The following is a 21,992-nucleotide window of genomic DNA, read 5'->3' as shown; positions in this document are numbered from 1 at the left end:
AAAGCTCTTTGTCTACCACTTTAATATTCAATAACAGAGTCAAAGACATTTATAGATAATGCATAATCAGAATAAAATAGTTAAAGAAATACATAAATTGTTACTTTTATGTAGCTCCTTACTCTTGCGTGCTGACCACACTAAGAGATGGAAGCAAAAAGCCAGCAGAGATCAGGGAAGGAGGAATATCCTAGGGACATGGGAAAGGTCCTCAGCTTTGGAGAAATATCCCAACAGAGGATCACAAGGTTTTTGATAGTAGCAGTAACCATTTAGGCAATTTTGGCTGGCATTTTTTTTCTTAAAATGGTTTACATCATCACCATCATCAGAGAGGAGTTCACTAATTTGATCTTTACCATATGTAACAGCTCACAAGTTTTTACCCAAGCAAGAAAGCGAAGCACATAGTGATGTTTATTGATGCAAAACAAACACCATCACCCCACACAGAAAGGGTTCAAACGTTTATTTAACCCTCCACAACTTATTTGCAAACCCTGTTCTACCTACATAACATACAGCTATGCCAAACTAAAGTTATGAGAGAAGTTACCTGCACAGCACATATTCTGATTGCAGGTGTGCTGGTTGGCACAGACGGTCTCACACTTGTGTTGTTTTGTGACTGGTTCTGTGCTTGTCCTATTGACTGTTGAGATACCAGCATTAGGTGCCCATTACTGCTTCTGATAAGAACAGTTCCTGTTGAAAAAAAACCACATTCAGGCTGTGAAATTAAGTTATATTACAGCTTTCCTGTATTTCTGTGGAAGAAATAACTAGACCACACTAGATAATGTAATATTTACAAATTTTACTCCAAGGAGCAGCTGCCAAGAAATATAAGAATAAAGTACACGTCAGCTTTACTATGCATCTCATGACAGAAAATAATTCCTACATTCAAGAGAAAAACTTAACCACTGGCCACGCTGAAACATGGTGTGCATACAAGATGCAAATTGCAAAGCAGCTCACCATTTGAGTCAAAAAGATATTCTGAACATTAAAAAGACAGACACACAAAATATACACACACTCTGGGATTACTTTAGCACTAATTTTAAGCAGTTCTTCATCTGCAAAAATCATCACCGCTATCACACTTGGCTGCCTCTTCAGTTTCTGAACACTTAGGCACATACTTAGAGGTGAAAACACAGCTTAGAGAAAACTGTAGTGAGAACTGAAGCCTGATTAGTATCAGCTCACCTACCTGTATCAAGATCATCCTCCCCAGTCAAGAGGGAGTGGTCTCCCATGAAAATCAAAGTCACTGAGATATTTGAAGCTCTCCCTCTGTCAAGGGCATGCCCAAAACCATTAAAACCCAGGGTTTTATTGGAGCAGTTTGAAGCCAAATAGGGAGATTCGAGTGGGAAAGAATTAAAAAAGAAAGTGAAAAAAAAAAAAAAAACAAAAACCATTCAGCTACTAAAGCCTCCTCTCCTAATGGCTCATCTCTGAAAAAATCAGAGGATTCAAAACAATCACAAATACAAAATCCCAGCTGGATGCTTGGTCTGTACCATGTCAGATCCTTCAAGGGAGCTACAGAGGACCCTACCTTTGTGGTGTCTCATCTCCTTTGTCTCCGGCAGCAGCTGCTGCAAAGTCCAACACTGAAAACACCATCCTCAAACAACCTCACTTAACACTGATCTTTCAAATAAAAGGAAGGAGGAGGTACAGGAGAATCCAGTAAGTAGGACTACCTCAATGTTTCTGGAGGAGTGCATTAAACTTTCTTGCAAGTTATCCAATATCTGAAACCCAGATCTTCTATGCACACTTATAATCTTTCCTAGTGTAAAACAAGACTGTAATGAAAGTCTTTTTATGACTTGGTTAGTCTGAAAGCTGACAAAATATGACCACACAATACAGTCTAAAACACTGCTTCTGTCTGAGTTTAAATGCATACAACAGAAAAAGCCACAAGCTCCACGAGTTGGGTTTTGCTGAGTATGTTTTGGGTTTTTTTTTTAACAATCAAGCTATAACCACATGCTTAGAAACAGCTTTTCATCCTCCACATCTAAAAGCATAAGAGGATATTGCAAGACGACACAAAACCTGGTATAAAATTCTGTAGCATCAACATATTGCCATTTACATAGCAGACACAAGCTGAGAACTGCAAGAGCAGCATCTACATGATCCCCTCTTTCCTCAAGCAGCTTTTACTACATGGGCCAGATGCACAAGGCAAGTTGCATATTCAGAAAAACACTGTTAACTCCATCTGACAGCTCAGCTTTCTCCTCCTCCACTGATGACTTGACTATAATTATATTTAGGTACAGATGGATCATTTAATTTAATCAATGAATAACCGGAATTATAGAAAACATATTAGATTTCTCATTTTCTTTTCACACCATCTCATTTAGACAGTGATTCATGGCAAACAATTTATCATCAGCCAGGAAAAGAGCATTGTTTCCCTTGTTCAGACCACATGCTTATGCAGATTTCACTGAAAGAGAGAAAGCTGACCACATTTACTAGCAAGAGCATTTCGCTCTAAGTCTACATTCAGAATGGCAAAAGTGTTGCTACTGGAGATTTTAGGCTTTTCTTTTATAAGCCTGGTTTAAAACATCACTGACAGCTATACTACTTTGAGAAGCCACATATAAACTTATAATTTCATTCATTTAGAGGTTTGGAATGCATTAAGAGTAAGTTTTAATGTACTTGGATATTTTGTCACTACTCATTACATTTGTCTGTTAAGTCAAATCATCAGAAGTGCATTTTCTACTTCTGCATTTGAGAAACGACATTGATACCAGTCAACTTGATTACAGGGCTGGGACTGGTTTTGCACTACTGTTCTGCATTTTCAATTGGCATTCAACAGAGATGGAGACCCTGCTGGAAAAGTATCCCATCCTCCAGTTACCTGAATGGGGTGAGTTTCCAGCACAATCTACTTGCTTGACAGGAAATTACCTCAAGAGTGAGCTAGAAAGTTTATGCAAATACAATACAGTTCATATGTAAATTCATTAACATCTCCAAAAAAGAAAAGGTAAACAAGTAACCCCTTTACATTTGAGCAGGATAGCAGTGATCCTGAAAAGGATGTAACCCAAAACATAAAGCAGGTTTCCAGCCCTTGCAACAGGATAAGGCAACACAAGGACATCCATACTGAATTAAAATAACTTGGTGAAAGCATCCACAGAAGAAGTTACCTAAGGCTAATCCACTGATCATAGTCTTGATTGGAACATTCAACTATGATAATGCCTGTAACTTGACTATAAGTTAGAGTAACAAACAATCATTTCCCTAACTTTGTTCCATTTGGCAGAATTTTTAATTAAGCCTGATAACCTTTTCATGGCAGCAGATCTTTGTGACACTGGCAAAATTATAACTCCAAGCCAGTATTATGGTAATCTACTAACTACTGCTTCTGCAGGCTTATTGCTATTGATGCCTGATGCACAGATAAAGCTGAAGGCAAATTTGAAACAGCTGTCAGAGCTACAGCTCCACACACTGAAGAGGCACATCTTGTCCAAGCACGAGAGACAGTTCTGGGCAGCAACAACCTGATGTCACAAAGGGACAGTAAACTGACACATGAATTGGCTGAAACTCTTTGAAAGCTGTTGAGAACAGCACTTATTTTTTACCTCTCGCCACAATTTAATTACAGTTTTTCACAACTTTGATACTCCCCTTCTGCCTGGAAACAAAAGCAATAACCCCATACTGCAGCCAATAGCACAGACTCCAAGAGGCAGCACAGGAGGTCTCTTATGCCAGAAGAAGAGGTTCCATGGCTCTCAAAACCAATGCCTGAACTCTCATACACTTTATACAGCTGCACAAGTGTGAAATGAGGGAACAGCAGGTGATGGTAACCTTGAGGTTCTCAATAAAAAGGTCGCATAAACAGACTCGTGCAGCTACCAGGACGCTACTATCAGACATGAAGGTAAGTGCAAGAATCCACATTCTTCACTTAGCAGGGGGGGAAGACAGTACTTCTTATCAAGAGCTGTTTTCACATTCACTAGAAAGCAAACACTAACAAAATAAATGCGAAAAAACATCATGTCTTGCAGTCACTGCAACTCCACAAGAAAATGGGAGGAAGAAAGAGAATACATGAAACAACACAGGATCTCTGAACAGCTGAAGCATGAAGTTTCATCTAACACCTCTCATGTCTTGCAGTCACTGCAACTCTACAAGAAAATGGGAGGAAGAAAGAGAATACATGAAACAACACAGGATCTCTGAACAGCTGAAGCATTAAGTTTCATCTAACACCTCTCAGCACTGCATTTAAAAACAGAAAAGGTATTGGCAACCTGGGCAAAGTATCAGCATCAATGGTAGTAAATGAAGAGCAATGAAGCATCCTCATAACACTAGAGATGCCCTCTTCTGGGCTGCACTTCCAAGAACATTGTTTGATAGTTTTACTGGAGTTGTTTCAGAGAACGGGAACGACTTCCTCATTATTCACGCACTTTGCTAGGAAGAGCAAGGCACAATCCCTTTAGGGCTACAAAGCTGTTCCTATTTTCATACCAAAGTGACCAGTTACCATTAGAGATTATTTCTTACATGCCTCACTGAAGGACTCAAGTGTCTCCAGCAGATTAAAAAAAAAACAACAAAAAACAAGCCATTTTGCAATGAATTGAGACTTCTGTCCTCAGATATTCTGCCTGTCCTGCCAAAAACATACTTTGGAAAGTTATTTGGTTTTCCTACAGTGGCTGAAAAGGCAGTTAAAACACAATCAGCTCTTTCAGCCATTTGTTCTCTGCACACCCTTCTTCATCTGTAACCCTGTGAAGGGAGCTGGAGGGGAAGTACCTGACAACCAAAAGCCACCTTAGTTTCCTCCAAAGCTACACAGAAGGAGCCATGCTATACCTGCTTACCTTGAAGAGGTCTCATTGAGATCTACACCCAGTGCCCTGCCTTCTCCTGGAACCAGGGCTGCAGGTATGGTTCCTGGCAACAGTCCTGCAAAGCTCTGGCAGCCACTACCCAGATCAGCCTCTACTGAGACATGCCAGCACTGTGAGCAATGGAAAATCAGAGGCCTTCTAATGAAATTTCATTTCATTTCCTTTCACAAACTTGAGATTCATCTGCTACAAATTTTCACTGTCCCAACACCACTGATGAAGGAAACCCAGCTTATTCTGAACTTGGTTAGCACCCAGCCCAGGAACCAAGAAACACAGGCTGGAAGCTTCCAGATATCTCTGCATTTTAACTAGAAAGCACCAAAACCTCACTGGAACTATGGCAAGTAGCTGTGGGATAACGGCAGAGATCTGTTTATGCCACTCTACATAATGCCACCTGCATGGGCTTCACTGTATTTCAGGGAATAGTGTTAAGGAAACCACAATGCTGTTAACACAAACCTGTGCTGCCAACTGAAGCTCTGGGCTTCATCCAGCAGCACTGAGCACCAATGAATGCTAAAAGCATCCCACCACAAGGGCAGGCAACTTCCACCACGTAAGACAAGCCTGAGACATTTCTGATGGGGAACTTCCCTCAGGAATTTCCCAAGATGAACCAGCTGGCATTTGTGCTCCAGTGGAGATACACCTTATGCTGTTATTACAGGTAAAGCTGAAGTTGTCACGTTAAGCCACCACTTTGATTACAAGGTTTCTAACCCAACTGCTCAACCAAACAGCTCTTGGGAACTGCTGCTTAGGGAATAATGTGAGGAAATGAAGAGCAGTCTTTTGCTCCTAAAATAAAATACAAGCAAGAACCAACCGCAATGAGACCAACCTCATTTAAGAGAACATAAGTCACAAAAGCTGCATTCAAAGAAGGGTAAATTTAGCTTATTTCAAAAGAAGGAGTGCCTCCATCAGGTATGCTGCCAATCTTAGTAAAGTACACTTAAACCCAATTATAAAAACAAGGCTAAATGGGGACTTCCAGGCCTCAAATCAGAAGCTAAACAACAAAAATGTTTTAAAACAACAGTAATGTGTCAGAGCTCTCTGTTCCTAAACAAATCCCATTCTTTCACTGAGCTACTCAAAACAAAGCAATAGCTTTTAAGGAAGTTATTTCAAGCTAAAACCAAGCTTTAGAGGTGATGTTTTCATAGGTAACTAAGTGGCAATTAAAAAGGAATAGTGGTTTTAAGTTTCTTTGACTATTTAGAATCATTCAAAAATTGGAAAATAAGATACCAGACACTACTAATCCATGCAACAGGTTTGAATACAGTTTTTCTCTCTAAAGACATCCCTTAGGAAATAAAAGCCTGTTTTTTCCTCTTCAATTCCATTTATTGAGCCCCACAGACTAGGTCACCTAAAAATTTTAAGAAATACATTACAGGAGTGAATAAGACAGACCAGAAAAGCATTATTAGAGATGCAGACTGTGCCAGCAGTGATTGTATCAAGGTGCATTATGTCAGTAGGTTAGCTGAAAAAGAGTGCAAAAGAGGCACAAAGTGTTAATGAAATACTGGGAAAGACAGTAATTAACTTCTACATGATTGACATAATCCTTCTAATATGAAGGGGCTGTAATGTTTTCAGATGAAGTATGGTCTGTAGTGCATGCAGGAGAACTACTTACCCCCTATGAACCTCACTCAGTACTCAAGTTTTCCTAGATATCTACTGCAAATTTCTGTAGTGGAGATGAAGAAACAAGGACAACAGCCCAATTTGGAGGAAACACCCAGCTGTGCTCTTCACTGTTTTAGGAATGAAGCCACAACAGTGATCTGGAGGCTACACCAAGTTACCTCATCACAGGCTCCAAATAATGGTCTCTAACTTCTATTTTTCATTGCAATTGACTTCAGACAGCAGATCTTTTGTGAAACCACAAAGAATGTCTGATTCAGGCTTTTCTTGGGAAAAACACCTGTGCTTGTTCTCATGTTTCCCAGATAAGCAGGGGAGAGGGCTCATCTACACTATATGGGGTCAAGATAAGTTGTTCAGCAACTACACTACACCCACAAAACATTTTACTCCATACAACAAATCATTCCAACCTTTGGAAGTCAATTCTAGCTGATATAAGGATTCAGAAATGTCCAACCCACAATCAAGTACTGCTATTGCAGCAACCAGAATCACTCACCACACATCCAGGCCCTCAAACAATTCATTCCATTCACATTTTGTTTCAAAAACTAAGTAATTACATATCTCAGAAATTACCCTCTGTGCTCTTTCCCTTAGTTCCAGAGAAGCTTCTAAACTAATGGGTCTTCATAGCAATGGCTTAGGATCAGTGACTAGCATGTAGATATTGCAGAGTCACAATGAAATGTCATTTTGAATGCCAATGAAAGACACCTTGTTTTACCCATGGATATGGAAATCATTAATTTCCATGTTAGGAGAAAAATTCAAAGGGCATAATCCCCATATTCTTTCATGCTACAACAGAACACAGTCTATACACAATGTTATACGTGTAAGTTCTTTAAAGATGTTGGTGGCATCTCTGCCAACTGCACAAACTGCACTGCAGACTCATATGGACTCTGGAGTACAGCTTTCAAGGCTGATGTCTGACATCTCACCTTTTCAAAGCCAGTGACCAGCTTTCATTGCAGACACCACTGTCCAGCTGACAGCACAGTTCCACCAGCATTAACGTTTCTCAGACTGTCTGGGCTGCTGTGAGCAGTGTTTTAAACAACCACCATGTACACACTAACAGCTGGGGAGGTTTACAGTCCCAGCAAAGGCTGCTGCCTCCAGTAACTCCAACTTGGCTAAGCATCTTTCTGTGCTAACAGTAGGCACCAACTCCTGAGATAGCCAGTGCAGACACAGGCTTTCCAAGCATAGAAAACCAGGAAAGGAATGATGCTATCTCTTCTAGGCAGGATGGAGCAGACTCTGGTATCCTATTGTTTGAAACATTCTGGAATAATGGACACCACACATCTTTCTCAAAAGTGTAAACAAAGTCCCCTCTCCCTCCCTTTCTCCAGGAACTAGACACAAAGTGCTAAAACTGCAAAAATCTGAAGCCAAGTTTCACACACTGCTCCACCAGCAAGTCTTATCCAAGCTGTTGAAGACTAGCTGCTCATCAATGTATTTTGCTGCCCAGATGGATATCTGTTTAACAATCTAGCAACTGGATCCCCTTAGTTTTCACATTTTCTGATGCCTTTTCACAGAATACAGGCCCACATTTCAGCATGAAAAGAGTTCTCCTCGACAGCACATACAGCTGAGCTTCTTTCCTTGAGAATACATTTATAGCCACAGAATTTTACAGTTATAGTAGAACTCTTAAGCAGAAGTGTAACTGTACGACCAACAACAAACAACCAATAGGTTTTCTGGGCATAGTTACAAGATTGCAATACCATTTCTATTTGGATTCAGAGCGTATTTATTACACTTGAATCCCAAGAAGTATTGTTTTTATTGTGTATAGGCATCAGGGATTCTCAGCCAACACTGTGCATTGTGCAAATAAGGCAGAGCCTTATTTGATATTGTGATAGCATTTCGCTCATGTCCTTGGGCCACGCCTTTCAGCAACTGGGATCATCTCCCATCAGCATTTCCCCATCGCATCTTTGTGGCTTGCAACTTTGTACCTTGAGGCTTGGTTCCTTTCCTATCTGAGTAATCAGACAGTTCTAGGACTGTCTACAGCTAAGATGATCTGACTTGAGCATTCTCTGGGACCCAAATTACCTCATACAGAAGCTTCAAATATTTGCTGGCAACTCAGCTGATGGCAGTGAAATAGTACCTCAAAGGACCAAAGGGACACTTCCTTACTCTCAAGACAACTCCTACTGCACTGAAAGAAGCATTGAGTCTCTGCACCACATTCTCTTGTGTACTCCTAGTATTCACTGGAGTGAAATTCTTCAAATAGCAAGTTATGTGCTTGGCACACTGCAGCCATACATATACAGCAGACAGCCTTCTAAGGACCAGAAGGTATGCCAACACCCTGCACTTACCATTTCTGGAACAGCCACTGAGCTGATACTGAGAAATCTGAAGCTGAAATGTTGAACCACAAATCTTAACTTTAAACCAAGAGTTGCTGAAAACATCATCAGTATCTTGGTAGTGTTTTAACAAAGGACAAGATCAGTCCCCTTTAAATCTCTGTCTCCTTTAAGTAAGAGGTCAGTTAATTCAGATTAATTTTACAATGGGATATTTGTTTCCTCATTGCTCACTTGGGGACCAGAAGAAAGTTGAATTCCACTTCTGAAAGTGCAAATTCACTCCTCAGCTGGATGGTTTTTCACTTGCAAATAAGAGATCAACACTGAATTTTAACACTGATCACCACCTTGCTCTAAGTGTGATGGAGCAAACAAAAGTTATTGCAGAAGACAGCAAAACCTTCATGGGAAGCATTAACTTCTGTCTACACAGATATTGTGGAAACTGTCACCACAACTGTGTGATATTTGTCAAGTGCCTAGTATGGCAGCTATGTATAAAGGTGTTCTGAGTGCAGTCACCCCCTTCAACAGAGAACACTGGCTGCCCCACTGAGACTGCCTGGTAATGCACCACCCACCATTCACTGGACCGGGCTTCCAGGGCTCCACTGGGAACAGGTGGCAACTGCCACTGGGAAAGCTGCCAGGGAAAGTCTTCAGGTGCTGTGCCAACCAGGGCATGCTGTTTCACCCAGTTGTTATTCTAGCCTGGACATCCACCCAAGGAACTCTGATTTCTCAGGCAACTCCTAGGAGCAGCCAGAACTAATGAAAGCATACCTCTGCCTCCACCAAACTGGAAGCACGCTCTGGAAGAAGCCTGCAAACATGAGCTGTGAAAATTAAGTGTTACCATATCATCGGACTGTTCTTACAGCACAGTAAGATCACTGAGCTTCAGCAGCTTTCCAGCCTTAACAGACCCTAGATTTCCTCACTGGCAACAAGGATCTTCCATCTATCGCTATTTTTACCACACTTCAGTTGCAATCAGAGACTATTTCCTCAAGACACCGGTGGAAAAGATCTGTTAGTGGACTTTGTTCTAAAGGTGATCCAGATGGCAGAGCAGACCTTAATCCTGACAATCTGAATAGCAAGGCACTTAAAAACATCTATGGTGATTTTTTCCATTTTGTAAATTACACTTCGTTTTCTTCTGACATCATAAATTTTCAGAAAATGCCAAGAGAATTCTCAAAAATGTATTTGCCTTTTGCTTTTGTCTAAATGGTTAAGGCAGTACTAATTATTTATCTTTGATAGTTATCAAAAGTGTTGCAATTTACATCAAAACTTGCATACACATATATCTGTAATTACAATCCTACCCACTAGGCACAGCACAGACTCCAGTCAAATGGCATAACAAATACCTGATTCTCTAAAATGACTTAAAAAACCTGGTACGGTTGCTACTCAAAATAACAACACATGAGCTTACCTAAATTTTATCAGCATATTTGGGAAAAAGAATACTGAAACATAATTAGTCTTTCCTCCAGCTGTCACCTGTGTGAGTGATGCCATTTTTACTGCTACAAGCTGAAAGGTCCTTTAAATACTGCAAAAGTAACACAAGTCATGCTCATGTTCTCTCTCTTCTAAGGATTTAAAAAAAAGTTTACTGTTCACTAAACTGTAGCTGTAATTCTTTACAATACACTCTAATCAATGGTAAAATCTGAACAGCATTAAACATTAATTTTACTGAGCGTCATATTTCCATGCTTCAGTATTCAGATTGCATCTATTTTTTTTCTGCGTGTTGGAAAACCATAAATCTAGACATTAGCTTTGCATTTTCTGCCAGGATTTAAATCTTAATTCCCACATGGCTGTGCATTTAATCATATGAAGGCATTATTTTGCTAGACATACTCAGTCCTGAAAGCAAAATGAAGTCCTACAGTGCAGCTGAAATTTCAACTAGTTACAGCACATTTCCTTGCTATTATCTAAGTTTGACTTAGTTCTTCAAACCCATCAAAGCTTTGCTCACCCTTCCTCAGGAAAAAGAAAGTTGATCAATGTCACCTAACGTGAAGAGAGAAGTCTGAAGAGAATCCATCCCCAGAGGCCTGCTAAACAGAAGATGTTATTGGCATACAAAAAGTTACAAGCATGGATTATTTAGCCCCTGCTGGTCTAAGCACAAGTAGTATGCTCAGACTTCATGGGATTACCAACATCCAGGAACTGCATACTTTAAAGGAATTTCTACGGTTTTCTGCCTGTTGAAACAAGAAATCTTTAGGTAGCCTACACCTACTCAAACATAATATAAATCAAGAAGTATTTTAAAATCAGTAATTTCCCCTATTCTAAAGCAAGGGACCAGATACAAATATCACCAAATATTCATATAATCTAATTCCTCGTGGTTTTACCACTGAAAAAAAACAACAACTAGAACATGACGAGGGAGAAAGCAGAAGGCAGCAGCATCCCGATGTTTATCAGCCCTTACACCTCTTCAGGTTACCTACCTTAGGCTCTTCAGACAATTAAGAGAAACTCAACAAGACCAGGCTCCATACCACCCCACTGCAGTTTTGGAATACCCACGCTGGGTCTCCTTCCCACCCACAGGAGTGCACACGCTGCCTGCCTGCTCCACGCCACGCAGCCCAGCCACCTGACACAACAGTGGCTGTGCTTTCTGAAGTTACCCACTATCAGCCTAGATAAGCTGCAGGCAGTGGAAAACCTGCAACAGATGAGGCAAAACATCCAAGCAAAGACAACTGAGCTGCAAACAGAAACCAAGAAGCTGAACTTGCTGCTGTTCCTCTCTAAGTCAGGTGCAAAGGAAACCTTACACGGAGACCATGCCTTGCACCACACTGCTAGTGAAATTACAGCACACTCAGGGCACCTTTTCTTTGCTGACATCGTGCTTGCTCAGGCCCACTGGTGTTAGCAGTAAAATGGAAAGCATAAAACAGAAATGCACACACCAGAGGCAGCCAATGCTACAGTGGGAAGTGATGGCAGCTGCTGCCACAGCCCTGTGTGGCATGAGGCTAGGTTTTCAAAGAATTTTCCTGCTCTAAGCAAACTGAAGGTAACAATGGAGGATCCTGGCATCTGGTTCAGTTCTGTCCTTTTTCATGGCATCAGCAGAAAAGCAGATTTATCTACTAATTGTCCTTTGAACACCTGCTTGTAATGAGCATTCTAGGTCCAGGGATAGACTGAAAGTACAGACACAAAAGTGACAAAAACCTAAATCAAGAAAAGTAAACAAAACTGAGAAACGACATTCTTTTTGTTGTTTTTCTACCCTCCACTTCTCCAAAGCAGTGTGAGGCCCAAAGACACTACGGTGAACTATAGACATTTGTCACAGCCCTTGTCTCTCCTTCCCCTTCCCAATTATTTCCTCCTGTCTAATAGCACAGCCTATCCATTTCTCCCCCTCATTAAGCTCAGGTTAACCAAGGACACAATTTCTTGTTAAGCAGATGGTCCATGACATGAGACTTTTGCAGGTTTGTAGCATCAGCACAGGCCACATGTAGCTCAGGACTGAGGCAGCACTGCGCTCACCACGCCGCTCTGTTCTCTGCAGACCCAGACTGCGACGTGCAAAGCCTTCTGAAATGCTGCTAGCCTTGCTGCTCTTGTCAGCAAAGAGGGCAACTGAGGAAAGGTCCCTTTGGTAGATCAAATTCCCTTTATTTGGGAGGACATAGCCCAGCCACTGAATCTAAGAGCTGATAGTATGCATGATAAGAAGACCAAAGCCACCCCTGAAGTCAGACCAGCTGGAGTCCTGTTGTGTGCTAAAGCCTCCAGTGGTGGTCAACCAGGGATGGCCTTGGGTATCTGCAGCACTGCTCTGACAGCTGGCTGCTCTACTGAAAACCAGCACTTTGTAGAGGAAATCATAGGAAGATGATGAAAAACCCTTGTTACTCATCAGCAGGCCTGAGTCCTTCAGGACCAAGATAACTTGTAAAGCTCAAGTGGTCTTTCCTAGGCAATCAGATGAAAAGAGGCACTTGGCATATGGGCAATCTCTGCTCAGGGGCATGAGGAGTCAGTCATTAGCTAGTCATCTGCTTTTCCCTCCTGACTTTATTCTGAGCAAGAGGAAGGGGGAGGTAGAGATGGAAGAGAAGGAGCAGCATAAATCCCTGATTTCCATGAACCTCCACTGCCCTCCAGGTCACAGAGGCAAACACAGCTCCACTGGTGCCCTTCCTTCCCCAGACTGCAGTGCTGTGGAAGCAATGCCCACTCTGGGTCACAAGCAGTTCATCAGAAACTCAGCATGACCAGTCAGGGCAGTGCTGTCCAGAACAAGCCACTCAAATACTTCCCTCTGAAACTCAAGGGAAGGATGTTTTCTGTATGCATTTTTCTTAACAGGTGCCACAAAAAGGTGAATGCCATAATTTTAAACCTAAGGGCATCCTCCCTTCTGTATTTTATCCTGTATGCCTAGATTTGGCAGTTTATTTGAAATAAAAACTTTTCAAGCCTAGGAATTTGGTGGTTTATTCCATTTCTTTTTCTTAATGCTGCTAACTCTTGTAGCTTTAATGCTATCCATCTTGCATTTTTTATTATTAATTAAAAATTGAATCCACCTAGAAGACAGAGGTAAAATACTAAGACTTTTTCAAGACAGAATGCATTTTTATATAACCTTGCAACAATTACATAGACAAGTTCCCCTGAAACATTGATCCATTTGAAATCTGACAACGTCTAGTTTCTTCTGAAGCACTGAAGTCCATAGAGTTATTTTTATTTACAATGCTACAGAGTACCAGCACCTCTGAACTTCTGATACAAAGACTGCATTGTCCCAGGAGTAAGGAAAACAAGCTGATGCAACTGAGGGGTAATACCACTTTCGTGACATCTGCTTCCTACCACAACACAAGTCAGATGACATTCAACAGTATACCTGGATGCAGTTGAACTTAAGCCACTACAAAAAACCTGTAAGTTTTAATAACATGTAGTTCCCAAACCACAGGCAACTCAACATGATCTTCCCCTTCACAAAGGTGCGCTTAAGTGAATGTCAATACATTCCAGAAAGCAAAAGTATTAGATACAAAACTTGTAAACCTGGGAAGCCCTGCTACAAGAAGTTAATATATTTCCATTATGGTTCATTTCAGAGGAAAGTTGGCAAGGATTTAAACTCATCCTTGACTGCTGACTACCCAGACATTACAGCATCATGAGTGCTGGGAAATCTACAGTGAAACTGACTGACTAAAGACTAATTTTTTTTAATTAGCATTATATATCTCTTTGGGAAGTGCATGTCTTTGATAAAGACATTAGGATTTAAAAAAATGAGGAGAGGAAAGAAAAAGCAAATATGCACTACCAGCACAGGAATTACTGTAAGGCCAGTCATCCTTTTCAGCAATATGCAACCTGAAAGTAATTGCAACAGATGCTCCAACAACAGAACTGTCCTGGCAGGAAATAATTATAGCATCAAATAGCAATGAAGTCATTACATATCTTGGGGTCTCAGCAGAGCAAGACCAAAACCAGTGGAAGCAAAGAAACTTTTTTTTTTTTATTATTTTTTTAAAGCACTTAGATACAGCCCAACAGGGAGAAATGAGAAGATCAGAACCAACAGCACGTTCTCCCCCTTAAGAGAAAGTGCAGGTGGAAGCCCTGGCAATCCTCTGTTGCTATCCAAGGTATTAAGATGTCTATATCAGCACTGTGCAACTCCTACGCTAATATTTTCACTGCTGCAATAGGAAATACATCTGTAAGAGCAACATCTCTCCAAACCCTTATGTTTCCCACAGAGGGTTTACAGAAAAAGAGGGTTTCAAGGAGCAACACGTAATGAACTTTCAACTCTGTCCTCCTTAGGCACGGCAGTATTTTGTTCCATGAGCAGTCGCATCGGCCTGGTTGTGCCGGTGACAAGAATTCCCGCGGGACCGCCCGGTCGGAGGCGAGTGCGGGCAGCCGGACCCGCTCGGTAACTTACGGAGCCGCTCTGCAGCCTCCAACCCACGCTCACACCCCCTCCCCGAGATACTCCTTCATCCAAGTTCCACTAAAGTCTCGAGCAGTCTTTTCCAAGTCACACATAAGAGTAACTTGGCCGCTGAATTTTTGGTTACTTCTCCTGCTCTTCGTGCTATCCAGCAAAGTAAGAAGTTGCATTTATCCAGAGACTTCCAGATCCATCCTGCAGACAGGCTGTAAGCATCCCCAGCGCTGCTACCCGACTGAGCCCAGGCACACTGCCCATGCCCCGCAAGGTAGACGCACACGCCGGTTCCCAGGAGTTTGGGGCAGACAAGCAGCCCGAAACACACACGGCCACTACATCACCGCCACCCCCGCCGCCCTGCCCGTCCTTCGCCACGGCTCGTCTCCAGCAGCAAGGGCAGCGCGCCGGGCTCCGTCCTGCCCACCGGTCCCTCGCCAGCGACAACCGCGACAAGCCGGCTAAGTCGCGATACGGGACGTGCCCGCAGCTGGGGCAGCCCGGGAGGGATCACTCACCTGGGGGCAGCTGCAAGTTGGCCGGCAACTGGAGGGTGGCCGCGGGCGGCCCCTTGGGCGCCACTGGCCGCGGGACGCCGGGAGCGGCCCCCCGCACCACCGGGGTGCCCGCGGGGGCGGCCGCGGGACGGGCCGGGGCGGCGGCGGGGCCGGCGGGCACAGCGGCGGCGGGGCTGCCTCGCTCGGGCGCCGAGCCCGCGGCTGGGGCGCAGGCGGCCGCCTGCTCCGGGTGCCCGCCGGGCATGAGCCTGACGGGGGCCGCCGAGGCGCTCATGGAGGAGGAGGCGGCGAGGGGACGGGGGGCGGCCGCGTCGCGCAGAGCCCCGCGGCGCCCCGCAGCATCGCGGGCGGGGGGCGCTCAGGCGGTGCCCCGGCCGGCGGCTCGCCCGCGGAAACACATGGCAGCGCCGCTCCGCCGGCTCCCGGGCGCCGCGCACGTGGGCCCGGCCGGCCCGGCCTCCCCTGCCGGCGGCGGGAGGGAGGGGAGGAGGGAAGAAGGGCGGTCCAATGCCGCCAGCGCGTCCTACTGCGGCGGCGCCCGGCCCGGCCCCCCCCGCCCCTTTGAGCCCGCCCGTGTTTATGGAGCCATGCGGACTCCAGCGCCTGTGCCGCGCTGAAGTTGGTGGCAGCGGAGAGAGTCCGGGCGGCCGGAGGGGACGTGGCCGGAGCCCCGGGATGGGGGCGAGGTGTGGGTGGTCACGGCAGAGCCGCGGAGCCGCTCCTCCCGCCGTGCCAGCCTCTGGCCCGCCTACCTGCGCCAGACCTCCCCCGGCTGCACCTGGGCTGCAGGTGTCCTTGGGCTTCCATTCAAAACAAGAGCGGCTCCGGCAAGTGTGAGAGTTCGTCCTGTCGTGATGGGAGCCTGCTGACAGGCCGAGACGGCGAAAGGAGCACGGACCTGTACGGATGAAGGAGACAATGCTGTCCTGTTTGACCTTCATGCACAGGGCTCGACTTGAAGAAACACTGAGGGAGGACGTGGATCTCAGTCACCCTTGTAAAGCAGGGGGGTGATTCTGACAGCATACACACAACACAGCTCTAAAAACAAATTTTAAAATACAATGGAAATTTTTTGCACGTGTGATAGGGAACTCAGCATGACCTTCAGTAATTCTACTTTGAGGTTGTTGTGTATCGTAAATAAGTCTAGATTAAATTCCAATTCATTCTGAAGCATGTTGATGCCCATGCTTTATTTTATGCATAAAATTTAAGGGGTATTGCTTATAACTACCTAAAGTGAGAGCAACAAGCAATTACAAAATACAGGGCCTATTGTATGGTTCATTAAAGTGGTACAAAAAGCTCAAAGTCCAAAAAATATTAGGAGAAAAAAAAATAATTACTCTTGTATTAAACTTCCCTTGCAACTATGTTTTTCAGATAGAAATGTAGACAAGAAAAGGAAACACTCCTCTTTTTGGCCATTTTGAGTAACAACTTTGCTTGGTTCCACAGCGTTGGTGCTTTATATTGCTGTCAGCAGCAACAGAAACGGAGAAGAGAAATTGCTCACCTCTTGCCATGCCTACTCTATTCCAGAACAAATCGGCCCAAAATCTCAAAGAGGTGGCAGCAGCAATGGTCAGAGTTTCCAGGTGTCAGAGCAAGCTAAGAAGACGGTGAAAAAGAAGAGGTGGTAACACAAGAGAGGGTATCCTCTGTACCTTTTACAGCTCTGCCAAGTCTGACCAAATTACATCACTTCTTACACATATGAAGCTGTGTTACACACATAAAGTAACAACCAGGGTACAGTACCTCCTACATGTCAAAGGATGCACAGAGACCAGGAGAGAGGGATGCTTCAGTTTCAAAAAAGACCAGCAATGACTGATGGCAGAAGGGAAGAGGATGCAAAGCAAGGCATCATGTTTATTATTCTTGGACTTCAGGAAGAATGGAGTTGGCTTCTTGCTTAAAGCCAAGTTTTTATCTTCTTGCAGCCGTTGAACTTCAGAGGCAATCTCTGAGACCACCATGCAGATGCTCAGGAGTGAAAGTGCATCTGAAAGAGGCAAAAAGAAACAGCTAAAGACAACAGAAGTGTATGCACCAAAGCTGCAAAGCAGAGCAGTGTGTGGAAATGAGAAGTAGAAAATACAGCATAGTGAGAGAAAGAAATACATGAATCAAGGAGTGAAGGAAGCAATATGAAATGCATTACAAGAAAAGGCATACCACAATTACAACAAGAGGAAAAAAACCCACCATATCTAGAAGATGTAGAAATATGCATATATTAAAATAAATTAAAAGTTAAAGTGCCATAAGTATCTTCTCCAAACGAAGCAGAGGCACCCATCATTGTATGAAACTGCACAGGAAATAAAAGGAAGAGTCCTTTTCCCACACTGGAAACATGTTATCATATAGATCCAGTATGCACTCTTTATTAGCAAAGTTAAGGCAAATACCAAAAGTTATTCAGAATAAAAGGGAACAAAGAATCTGGAACTTGAAAGCTATTTTCATAACTGAAGAAGTTACAGCACATGTAAGGAAGTTATTTTTGTCATTACCTGGAGTTCTGGGGTTTAAAAATCTCTATTCTCTTGGGTAAGTGCCACCATCAAAAAAAACCAAAAACAAACAAACAAAAAAAAACAAACAAAAACCCATACGTTAAAAACTTTGAATTAAGTCATCATTCTTATCTACACTCTTGTTTTACCCCAAGACCTTGTCTGAGGGATACTGCTAAATATGGTAATTGCTTTTCAAAGTCAGCTAAAGATGCATCTAAGCATGGAACTGTTCCTTCCATGAACACCCAGCCTTGGCAAACTGACCTGCTCTGCTACTTCCAATAACCCATGATGGGCACATCTGACATTCATAGAAGTCCCTTCTTTACCTTCCAGGCACAGGAAAGCATTACAGCAAACAGCAGCTCCAATTTCCTTTCCAGGAGCTATTAGGTTAGATAGATACTGCCCGTAGTTTGCTCTGCATGACCTGTTTCCAACAGCTGAGACCTTCACAGTGCACATTGAATCAGTCTGTGCTGTTCTACGTTTCTGGAGGCTTTCAAATAGCATATTTAAAACACAAAACACCCTCCATAAAGCTGCTCGCCCTCCAAAATTTCTGTCCACACAGCCGGCCTTAACTCTTCCAGAGACCGACATTTTTAGGTCCTTAGGTGTTAAGCCAGTTTCACATACAACAATGGTTTCAGCTTCCTATAACCCTATAAAATCTATTTAGTATGCTTCAAGAGTTTTAATCTGTCCATGATTCTTTTTACAAAATTTTATATTCTCTTAGTTAGAAATTCAGGAATAGAATACATGAGCAAAAAATACTAAGTTAGGGGAATCAAAGATGTAAACATGTTTCTATTTACTAATGAAAACAAAGTGAAATCACAGATAGCTATTTAATATCAGCAGTAAACACACCTGCATTTTGGTTGCAATTTCACTAGATTTGTTTGTTTGTTTATAGTCAGAGATACAGTCTGCCCTGTTTTTTGTCTTGACTGATGATCTTTTTATGGAGGTGTTTCTTTTGGATATTCAGGTCACAATGTATATACAGATTTGCATAAGTCAAAGTCTTTGTTCCATGAGGTACAATACCCTGCAGCTTTAAAACCTTATAAAACATTTAAAAATACAACAGGAAGGTATAATAAAAGAATTGGGCATATACTTTTATACTGTTACATAACATAAAGCTTGGTTGACTATACTGAGTCACTAATAGCAAGAGCTAACAGTGAGGCATGTGAAGTCCCAGCAGAGGAATTCCTCTCTGGCTGTGCACCTGCAGTGCCAGCTGATTTGTGGAACCCCAAGCTACATCACAGAGTCATAGAAACATGTGTTGGAGAAGACCACCAAGACCATCAAGTCCAACCATTACCCTGCACTGCCAAGTCCATCACTAAACCTTGTCCCTCAGTACCACACATACAGATCATTTCAATACCTCCAGGGATTATACCATTTCCCTGGGCAGCCTGTTCCAATGCTCAGCAGCCCTTTCAGTGGAGGAATTTTTCCTAATCTCCAATCTCAGCTTCCCCTGGCACAATCTGAGGCCATTTCCTCTTGTCCCATCACTTGTTACGTGGGAGAAGAGACCAACTCTCACCTGGCTACAGCCTCCTTTCAGGTAGTTGTAGAGGGCAATAAGGCATCCCTCAGCCTCTTCTTCTCCCAGCAACTCCTGTAGCCATTCTCCAAACAATCTGTGCTCCAGACCCTTGCCCAGCTCCATTGCCCTTCTCTAGACATGCTCCAACACCTCCATGTCCTTCTTGTTGTGAGGGTTCCAGAACTGAACACAGGATTTGAGGTGCAGCCTCACCAGGGCCAAGTACAGGGGGACAATCACTGCCCTGGTCCTGCAGGCCACACTACTCCTGACACAGGCCAGGGTGCCATTGGTCTTCTTGGCCACCTTGGCACAGCTGGCTCATGTTCAGCTGGAAGTGACCTGGTGGGTGGGAAGGTCTGGAACGCATGCACACCTCACAAGCTTGGCTCTAAGTAAGAAAGATCAGAAAACTAAGTGAACAAAGGAAGAAAGAATGGAGGAATGGGCACAAGCAATAGTGATGAGGAGCTGAAAATATACAGTAACAGGAAGAGGTACAGTAAAAATGCCTCTACAAAAGAGATCCACAAATTAAAGCTTAGCCATTGGGCACAAATATATTCTCAACAGACCACAGAATAAAACAAATTGATCTGGACTTAATATGGTAAGAATTACAGAATTATACACTGAAATTATACTGGATATCACTTGCTATCCAGTGAAACTCACTCAAAGAAAAAAGTTTTATCACTGACACTGCAGTGGTTTCTAATAATACAGCATTATGTATTCAAGAATTATGTAAGGTGACATTGCTATTTTATTTATTTATTGATATTGCTCATTAATAATGTACTGTATTGCAACACTTAGTAAATGAAACAGAACACAAATAAAATCTTTACTGGACTCATAGTACCACTGAGCAGTAATAAGCCTATTTGCAAAAATTACAATAAAAAAAGAGGAGGAAAAAAGAGGTTCTGACAGATTTTACATATCCTGTACCACTAATAACCCAGGCCAATCATCAGCTTCTGGAAAACAATTCAGTAATTTTTCATGGCAAATATATGTGCAAGGGGGAAAAAAAAAGCCTCTTTTTTACACAGCTCAAGCATATTGGACATAGCACAACTCTGGCTCTATCATGTTTCAGGAAAACCACAAAACAGCTTAGATAGAAACAAGTTCATTCAGCAACTCTGTGCACTGTAGACAATTACTGCCTCTTAGAGCTCCAAAAACACTATGCTTTCATAATTGTTCTGTGACTTAGATCTTTTTCCCTTCTCTGCTTCTGTAACTTGCATTTCAGAATCTTTTGCATTAAAAATCTGAGTAAAACAAAATTATTAATGCCATGGATTTCCAATTGTGATGCTCCAATCTATTTTTCCTTTATCCTCATAAGTATCACATTGTAGAAAACTATTGCTGGAGTGGTGTGTTAAATTTCCAGCTCCCTATGCTTGCATATCATCTTAGCTTAAGCAGGTTTTTTAGCTGAACTGCTGGTCTCCCACTGGGAATTCATAATTTGATTCCTTAATAATTTGATACCCTTAATGCACAAAGAGCATAAAAGCATAGAAAGCTAATGATTTCTGAACCTGGAACTGCAATCTTGTTTCCTTGTTTTTGTTCCATGGATAAATCAAAGAAACTGGTTTACTTGTTCAAAAAGTGCCTGCATGAATACCTGAATACCTGGATTTATCTTTTTTTCCTTTTGGTAATTAATAAAAATATTGAGGTTTTTTTTTCCCTTCCTCTTCCTTCCTTCACACTGTTCTCATATATGAAGTGGGAAAGAGGAGTATTTTAAACTTTGAACAAATGCTAAAACTGAAAAAAATATTCTAATTTCTAAAGCATTAATGCAAAGCAAAATGTTTGCCCTATTTAAACATTGGGGAAAATGCATTTACATATTGTTGCCTCCCCTATTTTTTTCTGTGGTGTTTTCAAAACATTCAAGTCACAGTCTCTTACTGTACTGTCATACTGGGAGAGAGGAAATGTGTACTGAATTTCAAAGTACACACTCGTTAAAATTTGTTATTTAAGCTGAGTACCTGGAGACAGGCAATACTCTTTGGTGCTCCATCATCCTCATTGTAAAAAAAAAAAAAAATTTAAAAAAAAATCCTGAAGTTTCAGTTTGAGCCTGTTACCTCCAGTCTTGTCTCTGAACACCACTGGTGCTGTCCTCTTCATACTCTCCCATCACATATTTATAGATATTGACTTTATCTCCCTGAGCCTTCTGTTCTGCAGGCTGAGCAGTCCCAACACTCTCCACCTTTCCTCACAGGAGAGATGCTGCAGTCCTTTCATCATCCTTGGGGCCCTTTGCTGGACTCTCTCCAGTACATCCATGTCTCTCTTGTACTGGGCAGCCCAGAAGGGAATACAGCACTCCACGTGTGGCCTCACCAATGCTGAG

At 42.7% G+C, this 21,992-nt stretch overlaps 1 protein-coding gene across 1 annotated transcript in view; it reads right to left on the bottom strand.

The window, feature by feature from the left end:
- The window catches only part of TAF4B (TATA-box binding protein associated factor 4b), a 70,009-nt gene extending 54,245 nt beyond the window's left edge, over positions 1–15,764 (bottom strand). Inside the window, exons 1-2 of the mRNA XM_054517527.1 lie at positions 15,491–15,764; positions 557–705 (exon numbers count right to left, since the gene is read on the bottom strand). Of these exons, the coding sequence (XP_054373502.1) occupies positions 557–705; positions 15,491–15,764 (423 nt within the window). The remainder of the gene's footprint in view (positions 1–556; positions 706–15,490) is intronic.
- Positions 15,765–21,992: the final 6,228 nt, after the last annotated feature.

Source organism: Molothrus ater, chromosome 1 (assembly GCF_012460135.2).
Source record: "Molothrus ater isolate BHLD 08-10-18 breed brown headed cowbird chromosome 1, BPBGC_Mater_1.1, whole genome shotgun sequence".
Lineage (NCBI taxonomy): Eukaryota > Metazoa > Chordata > Aves > Passeriformes > Icteridae > Molothrus > Molothrus ater.
The sequence above is the reverse complement of the archived record's forward strand: the minus strand, read 5'-3'. Positions and strand labels throughout refer to the sequence as shown.